This window comes from Lutra lutra, chromosome 2 (assembly GCF_902655055.1).
Source record: "Lutra lutra chromosome 2, mLutLut1.2, whole genome shotgun sequence".
In the NCBI taxonomy this organism is placed as follows: domain Eukaryota; kingdom Metazoa; phylum Chordata; class Mammalia; order Carnivora; family Mustelidae; genus Lutra; species Lutra lutra.
This window is the reverse complement of record NC_062279.1, coordinates 86982472-86995796: the sequence shown is the minus strand read 5'-3', so window position 1 is coordinate 86995796 and position 13325 is coordinate 86982472. Positions and strand designations below refer to the sequence as shown.

The following is a 13325-nucleotide window of genomic DNA, read 5'->3' as shown; positions in this document are numbered from 1 at the left end:
GTATACCCTGTAGAATTGATTTGTTTGTTTGGTATTATAAGGAATATAGTATGTGTTGTAAGAATGTAAGAAATATATTTGTTATAAGGATATTACATTATAAGCTGTATCCTTTTCTTGAGGATCCTTGGAAAGAAATTTTTATGTTATAGTATAAAAATGGAGATACTTCCTTAGATATATATTTTTTCTTACCTAAGGACATTGTGAACCATGTAGTAGAGTAGGTCTTCTCTTTTGTATATTTGAACCAAAATTTATGACTCAGACATGGCAAATACAGAACTGGTCTTTTGGTCTTAGATTTTGTGTTTTTTTCCCCCATCTATTCCCTTGCCTGGTTTATTTATTTCCTTGTTTTTGTTTTCTTTCTTAATTTTAGTTTATATTCTCATGTTACAATTTATGTAGCCTTCAGTTCTACTTAACTGTTCTTTAGAATCTGTTGTTGTGGGGGTGGGAAACAGGATATAAACAAACATATTTAGGGAATATCTCCATAAATTAAGGTAAAATAGAATACGAAGATGAGTAAGATATGTTCCCTCCTTTTGAGTGACATTTGAACAGATAATAAGAATACAAGATACTGTGTGATTAGTGTTATAATAGAGAGCTGTCATAATAGTTTTAGAAGACCAGATTTCCTTTTAGCATAAAGAACATTTTTCAAAATAATATTTCAGGATACATCCAGTTATATAGCCATTTCTTTTCCTAAGACTGTTGGTCCAGGTTTCATTTCCTTGTCCTCTTTGCTCAGCCCACACTGGTTTATCTTTAAGAAGTATGTATTCTAGGGGTGCCTCATGGCTCATTGGGTTAAGCTTCCAGCTCTTGGTTTAGGCTCAGGTCATGCATGATCCGTGGTCTTCAGATGGAGCCCTGCCCGACGTAGGGCTCCATGCTCAGAGAGAGTCTCCTTGAGATTCTCCCTCTCCCTCTCTCCCCTCTCCCACTTGCATGCACATTCTCGCTCTCTAAATAAATAAAATCTTTTTTAAAAAAGATTTATTCTAAAGTTCATTTGTCTTAGATTTTTTATTAAAACAAGTATATTTCATAACCCTCAAATTCATTTTCTTTAATCTTTTTCCTAACAGTACTATTTTGGAAATTGTACAGTTTAGAAATTCTGAGCTATAGCATGAGTTTAGTAATTCTGTATTCAGTCTAGGACTTAACCATAGAGGAATCCCTGCTCTTCACCATCTGATGTATCTGTGTACCATCATGGAACCTTACATTTTTCTCTAATTTTTTTTTTTAGATGTATTTACTTATTTTATTATTATTTTTTAAAGATTTTATTTATTTATTTGACAGAGAGAGATCACAAGCAGGCAGAGAGACAGGCAGAGAGAGAGGAGGAAGCAGGCTCCCCGCCAAGCAGAGAGCCCGATGCGGGGCTCGATCCCAGGACCCTGAGATCATGACCTGAGCCGAAGGCAGCGGCTTAACCCACTGAGCCACCCAGGCGCCCCTGTATTTACTTATTTTAAAGAGAGAGCACACATTTGAATGTGAGTGGCGGGGAGTGGAGAGAATCTTCAGGCAGACTTCCTGCTGAGTGCAGAGCCATACTCAGGGTGGGCACCGCTCAGCTCCACCTCAGGACCCATGGATCATGACCGAGCCTAAACCAAGAATCTGAAACTTACCCACTAAGCCACCCAGGCTTCTCTTTCTCTAATTCTTAATTTAGATCTCTTCAGAGAAACATGCTTTCGAAAGTTTGCCAGTAAGATGGATTCAGATTTTACATACAGATAACTATACTCTGGCTTTTATTTCATTTATTTAATCATTAATTCAAAAGATTGTGTAATATGTGCTAGGAAATGTGTCTAGATAAGATTTATAGAAAGAGTTGTATTTTAAACATACTCAGATTCAAAGTATCTGTATAAGAATACTTTTTTGACTTGATTTTCAAGTCATACCACACTTTGAAATATACAGAATGAAAGTCAGTAGTTGACAATACTTCATTAAAATTGTGGCTTTTTTTTTTCATCCACAGGTTTTTGGAAATGCTCCGCCAAATACGATGACAGAAAAATTTTCTGACCTTCTACAGTTCACAACCCAGGTCTCACGACTGATGGTGACAGAAATTCGAAGGAGAGCATCAAACAAATCCACAGGTATTTTTACTGAAACCAGGAAAAACTATTTGAATAGGCTGTTTGGTAAAAGTGCTATTAAAATTAAAGAGAAAATTGACTCAGTTTTATCCATGTGGGTTTTAATTACCTGTCCCTGTTCCCGTTCTCATACTCCCTGCTGTTGGTGGGTTCAGCATCTCCCAAGTGGAGCAGCTGTACTCAAGACCATTGTCCTGGGACCTCCGATCCCCACCCCTGCTCTCCCAAGAACTGTTTCCTTCTGAACAAAATCCAGATTCCTAGCATGACATTGAAGGCAAATCCAGGATCTGGCTGTATGAAGTTATTCCTAGTCTACAATATTATTTCTTGTTTTCTTTTCTATATTTCAACCAAACCAAGCTGCTTATAGTTGTAAACATGCTGAGCTCTTATTTTTATCCTTTACTTATGATGGTTCACCCATAGGAGAGACTCTGCCCCCTCACTCCCCACATCAGTACGTCTAAATCTTTGAAGCTTAAATATTAACTCATACCTCTTTGATAGAATATTCCCTTAATCAAAGGAAAAACCTTCTCTTTGTAACTACTCTTTGCTTCTCAATTCCACCAGGGGTTATTTGTGTGTGACTTCATCTTCCTATTAGATCATAAACTGCTTAGGGGTCTTTAACCTATAATTTTTACATATAATTTTTATTCGGTAATTTTAAAGCTCATCAGGTATCATCCCTTTATCCAATATTAAAATAAGTTTCTTGATTTTATTTGCCATTAGTCATTTTCTAAATTAGCAGTATGTCTGAGGGATTTTTATCTTGACTTTATTTTGTTATTTTGGTTTTGTAATGGTTATTTGGGTGGTAGCTTTCTTATTGAAGCATTAGACTGATAAATTGATGATTTGAATTCTCTTTATAATGTCCCTTTGGACAATCACTTATTTTTTCAGCCCATTAATTCCTATTTTTCCCATAGTAACAATAATGCTTTTATTTAGTAATCTTATTTAAATTTATTTTTATTAACATAATACAGGCATGTATTTAAGGGTCAGATAATTAAAATGTTTATTAAAAACAGCATTTCCCTTCCATCATCCTAGTTCAACTCTATTTCTCACTCTCATTTAAAAAAAAATTTTTTTTTGGCATTTACCTGTGCCTCTAAATGATGTGCTTGCAGTATGTGCCCCCCCCTTTTTTCCACATTTAGATCTATCTTTTGACTTCCCACAAAAGAAAATGAGACTTTCATTCTCTAAAGTTCACCACCATTGCCCATACATGTGTGCTTTCTAAGTCCCTCCAATATTGTTCTGTCACAATTTGATTAGATCAATATTATCTTGTATGGATTGTGACCACAGTATTTTAAGATGAGTCCATATGATATGGTATGCTGTGATTTCTTCTTGAAGACTTCTTTTCCCCACCTCCCAACTGAGTTAATATTGCCTATATTTGTTTCGTTTTCTAGATTTTTATCCCACATTCATCCCTATTGCTAAAATGTTTTTCTGAATCTCCCTTCAATATCATTGAAGGCGTCAGATATTCTGACAGTTCATCTTCTGCAAATAGCTCTTCCGGAACTTTCTGGTTTTCGTTAATCCATTAATCCATGGTAGTTGCTCCCTAGGCCAGCCGCATAGCTATCCTTTTATGTTTCCACTCATGTTGTCTGAGATATCTTTCCAATTCTTTGGGATGGAACTTCTGTTTTCTGAATCTCAAGGCATCTTTCTTTCTCAACTAACTTTTTCATTTTTTTTTTTAAGATTTTATTTATTCATTTGACAGAACAGAGATCACAAGTAGGCAGAGAGGCAGGTGGAGAGACGGGAAGCAGGCCTCCCCGCTGAGCTGAGAGCCCAACGCAGGCTCAATCCCGGACCCTGATCATGATCTGAGCCGAAGGCAGAGGCTTTAAGTCACTGGGCCACCTAGGCGCCCCTAACTTTTTCATTTTTGTTAAGACATCTTTTCCAGCAGTTTCCTGAGGAAAGATGCAGGGGAATTACATTTAAGGTTTAGGTTTTATGCGTTTGTGTGCTTTCATTTTGTTGTTTTTTAGAAATCCCATTAGTGAAAAAAAAATTTTGACTGTTACGGTGGAAAGATGGATTCCTTCTTTTTATAAAGGAAGGTGAAATCTTTAGGTTGACAGCCACTCAGGTACCATGGGCTTAGAACAACAGTCATTAGCATGACTTTATTGCAGAAAGGGGAAACACAAAACCAGGGGTTCAGCAAGAGAATTCTCAAGGCAGGCACAGGTCCACCAGTCTCATTATCTCACAGAAAATGTGCTTGGAAAATCCCTGACGCCCCTCCATTCCTGAAGTACAAACACAAATATGAACTTTTCAGTGAAGAAATAAAGAAACTGCTTATGATCTAGGCTCTTGAGTACTGGAATTGAGTGTCTCTTGGATGTTTATAGGAGCTTGTTATAGATCCTTGCTGTTTAGCCCCAGGAGACTTTGGGCCCCAGGGGAAGTTACAGGCCCTCCTAACCAGACAGCGGAAACTACCAGTGTCATGGAAGTTGAGTTTAGGTCTAACAACTCCCTTGGGATGTGGTCGGTAGGGGGTGTCTTAGCTAGGTCCGTCTCCGGCAGCCCAGGGTGAGCTCCTGGGGTCATTTTGGAAATCTTGCAGCTTGCATTACATTTATCCCCTTCTCAGTAGGTATCAGATTCTAGGTTGGAAATAATTTCATGTGAGAATTTAAAAATAATTCTCCTTCTCCTTCATATTCTGATTCCTACACTGCTGATTGGAAATCTGAAGCTACCTAGATTGTTGTTTGTTTCTGTGACCACCTTTTTTTTTCCTTTTGAGCATTTAGGGATCCCTTCTTTGGTTCTCCTGGTCAAAAAATTTCATGATACCGTGCCTTGGAGCATATATTCTTATACATTACACTGAGCTTTGAACTGGGACTTCACATCCTTTAACTTTGGGAAAATTTTGGGAATTATTTGTATAATAATATCCTCCACTCAGTTTTCTTTTTCTAGTCAGGTTTACCCCAGAGACTGTCCCTCTCATTTTCTTATTTTCTCTCATTTTGTATTTTTGGCTTTTGACCCTATCAGTTTTACCATCCAGCCCTTTTATGAAGGTTGTTTTGTTTTGTTTTGTTTTCATTTGTGACTTGTAATTTTAATCCTAAATATTTCTTTTTTTATTGGTGTCTGTTCTTTCATAGATTCTCTTTTTAGTTCTGTTTCTTTCAGGTTGCCGTTTTTGTTAATTTGCTTTTGTCTGTCTTTTAGGTTAGAGGACTTCCTTGGCCATCTGCTCCTATGTAAGAATGGGGCCATAGAAAGCTGCCCGTGGCTCTGCACTTGTGGGTGGGGCTTGAAACTGTGGGCGTCAGTCCAGTGTGCTCTTGTGAGGCTGTTCTGTTGACTCTCTCTCCTGAGCTAGGCAGAGTCCCCAGTTAAGAATGTCCAGTTTCTACTTGGAAGATACATGTCTGCCTCTCAGCATTTTGGAAGCCAAGTAGGGATAAGGTCTGAGGACCTTCAGCATTCAGGGCGTAAGCTTCCGCTTCTGCATGATGTCCATGAGCCCGCAGCTGGGCCTGGTGTGACGGCCTCACTCCCTCACTCCCGCCCCAGCCTTGATACACTCCCTCACTCTTTGCAGAGAGCAAACGCCCAGTGTGGTGCCCACATTAGTGGGATCTGGGGGGGGGGGGTCTCAGTGCTCTTTAACATACTTTTACCAGGCCTTCTGTGTACACTCCCACGTTTACTCCGCTTCTAGAAGCACCTGGCACCCACCAATTCCTGAGCCTGTTGGAGGTTCTGTTGTCATTTAGTTGCTTTTTCATTTTTCCTGCACTTGCTTTAAGATTCTAGAGTTTGCTAAATCAGTTACCACTAACCTCTCTGCTATTTTAGTATCCAAAATGTTGCTTTCATCTTTCCTATTCTCTTTATTCTTATGGGTTTAGGCTTTTTGAAAAATCCTTTTATAACCATTTTAGTGGGTGTATTAATTTGCTCAAGCTGCCATGACAAAATACCACAGACCAGTGATGTAAATAAGAGAAATATTCCTTCACAGTTCTGGAGCCTGAAAGTCTAAAATCAGAGTGTCAGTGTGATTGGTTTCTGGTGAGATCTCTCTTCCTGGCTTCCAAATAGCACCTTCTCAATGTGGCCTCACCTGGAGGAGAGAAACAGCGCGGGTGTCTATTCTTATGAGGGCATTAATCTCATCGTAGGACCCCTACCATCATGACTGCATCTGAACCCTAATTGTCTCTCAGAGGCTCCATCTCTGATACCATCAAATTAAGAGTTAGTGCTTCCACAGAGGAATTTGAGGAAGCGGGGCATAATTCAGTCCATAGCTGTGGGGCTTCAGGAGAGAACAGAGATAAATGCATGTGCACAACCTTCCATCTTTAACCAGAGCCCATCGTGGAGTCTTTGGAGCAACAGCGATTACAATATTTTTAGACCAAGGGACTAAATCTCTTATTCAGAAGTAGTACATTGTATTAATCGATGTATGGATTTTAAAGTGAGATGATTTTAATTACACTTGCAGTCCTTAAAGCAAGTTCAGTGAAAGGTTGTGAGATAGTTTAAGGTAACTTCCCACCCCTGTCTTCTCCTTTCTCCATGTACAGTGGGACTGCATTCTTTTTATCTTTCCTGATTTCAGTTATTCCTGTAGAACAGAGAAGTTGCACTTAAGTATAAGATTTGTGTATTTTATGCCTTTTTAGCTATTTTAAACAGGTAACATGAAGGGAAATTTCTCTGTTCTATACTGACTCCTGTCATTGAATTTTCTTTCTTGAGCGGTATCCCTGGATTAGAATAAAATATTCCCCAAATTGTATTTATACTTGCTTTTCTGTTGTTGTCTTTTTAAAATACCTAATCTGCATGTTTGTAGAAAAACACTTTTACTGCCCTAGAGATTGTTTTCCTAAGTCCTCTTATGATTTACGTACTAGGGTAGGTTTTTCGACATAATGAAAAAGTATCTTAAATGAAGTACATGATGTTATGTTAAATATAGTAATAGTTACACAGGGGTTTTTCTTAAACTTTTTATGTGCAGTAATTCTAGACTCCATCAGAAGTTGCAATACAGTATGACTTCTTGATTTCCAGGTTATTTTAAGATACATTTTTCCAGATCAGGTAATTCCATATAATTTTTAGTTTTAAACTTTTGAAATTATTACTTCAGAGTCCATTGAATTGAAATTCAATTTTTGTAGATATTACTTCCATAGAGAAACCTTTCCTGTTTCACCCTATCTCAAATAGATCCTTTATCCTCTATCCCCACACCAGTATTTTATTCAGTCACCTTAAATACTGCCTATAGAGCTTTGTCATCTGAAAATATCTCAGTTTACTTAGTTTTACTATCTGTTGTGTTCACCCCTGTATCACCTAGAGAACTACTTGTCACAGATGAGGTGCTCAAAAAAATCTTTACTGATTTTTGATAGAGGATTTCTGTTTGGTGGTTTATTTTTTAAAATGCTTTGAGAATTGGAAGTGTTAGAAAAGCCAGACTTACTATGTTTAAGAGAGAAAAGCATAATTTTGGAGTATCTCCTTTGTCAGTCTTTTTTTTTTTTTTTTTTAAAGATTTTTATTTATTTATTTGACAGAGAGAAATCACAAGTAGGCAGAGAGGCAGGCAGAGGGAGAAGCAGGCTCCCTGCTGAGCAGAAAGCCCGATGTGGGGCTCGAACCCAGGACCTGGGATCATGACCTGAGCCGAAGGCAGCGGCCCAACCCACTGAGCCACCCAGGCGCCCCTCCTTTGTCAGTCTTAAAGACCCCTGGCTGTGGGCATTCTTATTCTTTTATTTTAGTGTTTAACATTGGAAGTTTCTTCTAGTGAATGTTTTATCAAACTGGATGGGGGTGGGGTGCCTGGGATAGCTCATTCATGAAAGCGTCTGCCTCAGTTGGTTAAGTGTCTGCCTTCTGCTCAGGTCATGATCCCAGGTCTTGGAATGGAGCCCTGCTTTGGGCTCCCTGCTCAGTGGGAATCTGCTTCTCCCTCTCCCTCTGCCCCCACCCCTGCTCAGTCTGTCTTTCTCATCTCTCTCTCTCAAATAATAAATAAAAGGTCGTTAAAAAGATACTTTGAGATTTTTTTGATCTTTTGGTTTTTCTAGTAAAAAATTTTCAAAGATCCCCTAGGCATATTCTGAATCATCTTTTTTCTTTTTAAGATTTTGTTAGAGAGGGAGAGAGAGAGAGAGCGCGCGTGTGAGTGCGGAGGGAGGAGCAGAGAGGAAGGCAGACTGTGGTGGACTCCAGCCTGGAACTTTATCCTAGGACCTGAGATCATGGTCTGAGCTGAGTCCACTGCTTAACCAATTGAGCCAGCCAGGTGCCCCTGAATCATCTTACCTCTTATATATCCTATTCGCATTTTCTGATTGTCTGATTTTTATTGCAGCAAAAAACACATAACATGAGATTTACCCTCCTAACAAAATTTTAAGTGTATCGTACAGTTCCCTCTAAGTGCAGTGTCTTACAGTAGATCTTTTTTTTTTTTTTTTAAGATTTTATTTATTTATTTGACAGACAGAGATTACAAGTAGGCAGAGAGGCAGGCAGAGAGAGAGGAAGGGAAGCAGGCTCCCTGCTGAGCAGAGAGCCTGATGCAGGCCTCCAACCAGCTTCGGCTGAGATCATGACCATGACCGGAGCCAAAGGCAGAGGCTTTAACCCACCCAGGCACCCTTACAGCGCCTTTTTTTTTTTTTTTAACCTTTTTTCTAATCTTTTATAACTGTAACTTTATACTCATTGAACAGCAACTCTCCATCTCCTTCTCTCAGTCCTTGGTATCATTCTACTTTTTGACTCTGAATTTGGCTACTTTTGATACCCTGCTTGAACTTTTCACAGAAAGTTATCATTGAAAGTAATTTGCTATAATTCTATGCACATAATTTTTCTCCAGAAATTGAGCCCTCTTTGATTCATTTAAAAGTTGTCTGTATTTGTTGTGCATCACAGCAAGGTTATTTTTTCAGGACTCCTCTGAATTTGGTGTGAAGTACTTATTACTTGTTTGTTACTTAATTACCACTCACATATCAAGCCTCTCTATCAGATCGCTTCTAACGTGGATTGTAGATATCTCAGTAGGAATATAAGCATGTCTGCAATTCTGTTGTTTGAATCCATCCATCAGAAGTTAGTAAAAATGGAAACATGGCAAAATGCATATAAGGACTGGTATGTAATACATGAGGGCAACTTGACAGTTCTTGTATTCTCTGCCTCCCATAATTCTCTTTTGGTTGTTGCCTCCATGTGGCTTTTGTTAAAAATATGTAGTGGCCCTCAACTAATTTGTGGCCATGTTGTGTACAGGGTATAGCTTAAGATTTTTTCCTACCTTTTGTAGTTACTTGTTAATAAGTTCCACTATGCAGTCTGCTAGTGTTAAGGGCACATGGTCCATATAAGTCATTGAAGCAAAAAATCTCCACCCATGTAAAAATAATATCTTCAGTTTATTATTAATGACATCACTGTGTGATAGGTGCTGCTGTTAAATACAGTGGTATGATCCCCAGTGGGCAGTGGCCTGGTGATGGAGGAGCTGGCAGATGCTTACCACAACTGGTGTCTTACACAGCATCTGTGGTGGGATTAGTTTAATGTAGTGAATCCCTAAGTAGAAAACCCAGCCTCTTTTTTTAAACAGAAAAACAGTGTGCCCCGCTGTCCTCCAAGGATTTCAAAGCCACAACACCCTCAGGTAATTTTATTCCCAAGGTGTGGTTGTGTATTATAAAATGAAAAAAAGAGCATGAAAGCTATGAGTTCTAATACTATTTTTCTGACTAACTTATGGAAGGTTTTTGGGGATGGGAAAGAGTTTTGGGGGCTTGGTTTCTTCATTAATGAAAAAATTTCATAATACTGTGGATGTGTTTTCACATATTCATCCTGTTGCATAAGTTTGAAAATGACTGTGCTTTAAATGCAAAGGAAATACTGTATTGCACTAAGTTTTGCATTTTGATTGCTCTAAATATTGTCTGACTGAATTCACTCATAGTCTGTCTTTAAATTTCTTTTAAAATTATCTACCTTCTATTACTTAATCTAATAATGAGCTCTACTAAATCCATTTCTGCATTTTTTTCAGTTGACTGTATGTATTGAAATGCAGTGTGAAAGCTAAAGCTTGAATCAAATGATTGGCAACTCTCAAGATGGATTAATATTAATATATTCCTTTCATTAACTCTTATAGTTATATTATGTAGTTAAGTTAAATCATTTAAATTTGTATTTGTTAACTATTAGTGAAATTGAAAGGTTCTACTGCAATTTTTCTTTACTAGAAGTGTTTTTCTTCCAAAGTTTTAAGAAACTGTAATTTCTTGAGGTTTAATTTAAAATTACTTTCTAGTATATATAATTTTTTAAAGATCACACTCAATGTTCAAGATGTTTACAATGAGCTTCTTGACTCATTTGAAATAAAAAGTGGGAGATCCCATTAAGGTGTTTTGAATGGCAGCAAACTGAAATAAGTAGGTAAGGGTAAAATAGTTCTTATGAATACATTTGTTATGTAAATATCCCTTGTCAATGAGGTCTTCTCCACATTCTTCTCAGAAAAGGGTAGTTGTTAATTAAGTTGGTAAAGTTGTTAGATGCTGTTACTAATTACACTCTACTGATCTTTTTCAATCTTTATTTTCATGTGTATTATTTAATCAGCTCAGCGATCCACTGAGTTGTTATAATGTTTAATAACAATTCGAACATTGAGGGTTTTAAAAAATCAATTATTTGTGTGTTCTTATCTTGCGGAATATCTTAATATTCATTGTCAACCAACACAAGAGTAACCACATATTTGTATAAATGCCCACCATCGCTCAGATAAATAGAACTGTTGCAAGCCAAAAGTAGGTTTTTGGTGTTTTGGTTCTCAAAATAAGGATTAGCATTCATTGTTTATAATTGACGACTCACTGAATAACAGTTATTGAGTAGCAGAAAATACATATTTGTCCAGTGTCCTTTTTTTTTTTTTTTTAAAGATTTTATTTATTTATTTGACAGACAGATCACAAGTAGGCAAAGAGGCAGGCAGAGAGAGAGGGAGAAGCAGGCTCCCTGCTGAACAGAGAGCCCGATTCGGGGCTCAATCCCAGGACCCTGGGATCATGACCCGAGCCGAAGGCAGAGGCTTTAACCCACTGAGCCACCCAGGTGCCCCTGTCCAGTGTCCTTTTAACATTAATAGCATTATATTGAAAAAACGCGGGTGGCATTTCACTTCACTCAGAATGTGTCTTATCTGTAGCTCTCTAGCTTTCATATTGGGAAGGTAATTTTGTTGGTCTCTTCAGCCCCTTTCTTTTCGTTCTCTGTCAGAAGCATAGGTAGTATTGACCAGTTCATTTTATTTATTTATTTATTTTAGATTTTATTTATTTATTTGACAGAGAGAGAGAGAGAGAGAGATCACAGGTAGTCAGAGCAGCAGGCAGAGAGAGGGGGGAAGCAGGCTCCCCGCTGAGCAGAGAGCCTGATGTGGGGCTCCATCCCAGGACCCTGGGATCATGCCCTGAGCCAAAGGCAGAGGCTTAACCCACTGAGCCACCCAGGTGCCCCAACCAATTCATTTTCTAATCAATGTTCTTGTCATTGTTGTTATGAAATAGAATTTTATTACATTGATTTCATGATGGAATAATCAATTTGAAGACTGCAAGTAGTTTTTTAATATATTGAGTTATGAAGTTGGAAGTGCACAATTTAACACCAAAGTTGCCTACCTTGTGCAGAAGCCTAGGAAATGGAAGCACAGCATATCAGCCTTTGAGAATTTTTACTTACTGGAAAGGAGTCATCTTCCTTACACAAGCATTTAGTTCCTATCAAGGAAAGAGCTTATGTAATATAGCGTTAAAACCTGACCCATTACAGATTTGCAAGAAGAATTTGCAGATCAGTATTTATCAGTGATCTCAAACCACAATTGCTAAAGAATGTTTTTTGGTGAGAGTCTTCTGTTTGTTCCCCTCTCTATTGAGACCTTCACAATTTAACTAGCTTTAAACATTAACTTTGCTTTCTTTGTAGTATTATTCTCCTCAGAACCTGCAGGAATCTGTTTTCCATAGTAAACTCCAACATTCTTGATGTTTGTAACAAGTTGAGCTCAAAGTGCCCTCCTTTGATCTCCTTAGCTTGATTTATTCACTCATTTAACAGATACGTATTGACTACCCACCTAGTGCCAGTGATGTGCTTCGTACAAGGGATTGACAGTGAACAAGGCAGACAAGGAGTCTTTGTGCTCCCATGATATTTACTTTCTAGAGGGGGCGAGAGGGTATAAATCAGTGAAAATATGAATACAATAATTTCAACATTTTTAAGATGTTGAAATATTAGAAATAAGCTAGGATTCTTTGGCTTCCCTCTTTTCCAGTAGGTTTTTTTTTTTTTTTTTTAAATCACTATCTTTATCTCTTATAGGCTAGACAGTTTGGATTTGAATATAAGTTCTGTCACTGACTAGCTATGTGGCTCTAGGCAAATTATTCATCCTCTCTGTCTCTCAGTTTGTATTACTATAACAGGTATAATGATAGAAAATAACTCATAAGGTTCTTATAAAGATTAAATGAGTTAAATCTTCAAGTACTTAAAAGAGTGTTTGTTGGGGCACCTGGGTGGCTCAGTGGGTTAAAGCCTCTGCCTTCGGCTCAGGTCATGATCCCAGGGTTCTGGGATTGAGCCCCATATCAGGCTCTCTGCTCTGTAGGGAGCCTGCTTCCTCCTCTCTCTCTCTCTGCCTGCCTCTCTGCCTACTTGTGATCTCTGTCTGTCAAATAAATAAATAAATAAAATCTTTAAAAAAAAAAAGAGAGAGAGTTTGTTGTACAGTAAGACTTGGTAAAAATGAGCTATTTAAAATTTTTTGTATTAAAATATTCTTTCAAATGGAAGTATACAAAGATGAAATATTCCCAGCACAGTATCCTATGTAAGTCTTGTATTCATTCAGTTATTTAATGAAAAACTTTATTTATCTTGATTGTCTTAAATGAAAGAAAAAAAAAACCTCAAAGGCAACCTAAATTCTATTTATTCTACCTTTTGCATTTTTATGTTGTGTGTGAAGTGTACACTAGCAACCTATCAGGTTGGTTTTGATAAGTG

At 37.7% G+C, this 13325-nt stretch overlaps 1 protein-coding gene across 9 annotated transcripts in view; it reads left to right on the top strand.

Annotated features, from left to right (window-relative positions):
• Nucleotides 1-13325, top strand: part of WDFY3 (WD repeat and FYVE domain containing 3) — a 279105-nt gene that overhangs the window by 109286 nt on the left and 156494 nt on the right. For 7 of the 9 annotated variants that reach the window (XM_047717877.1, XM_047717873.1, XM_047717870.1 and 4 more), the window contains 2 exons: nucleotides 2024-2147; nucleotides 9838-9891. In XM_047717877.1, the coding sequence (XP_047573833.1) occupies nucleotides 2024-2147; nucleotides 9838-9891 (178 nt within the window). The remainder of the gene's footprint in view (nucleotides 1-2023; nucleotides 2148-9837; nucleotides 9892-13325) is intronic. The other 2 variants (XM_047717875.1, XM_047717871.1) reach the window with 1 other exon arrangement.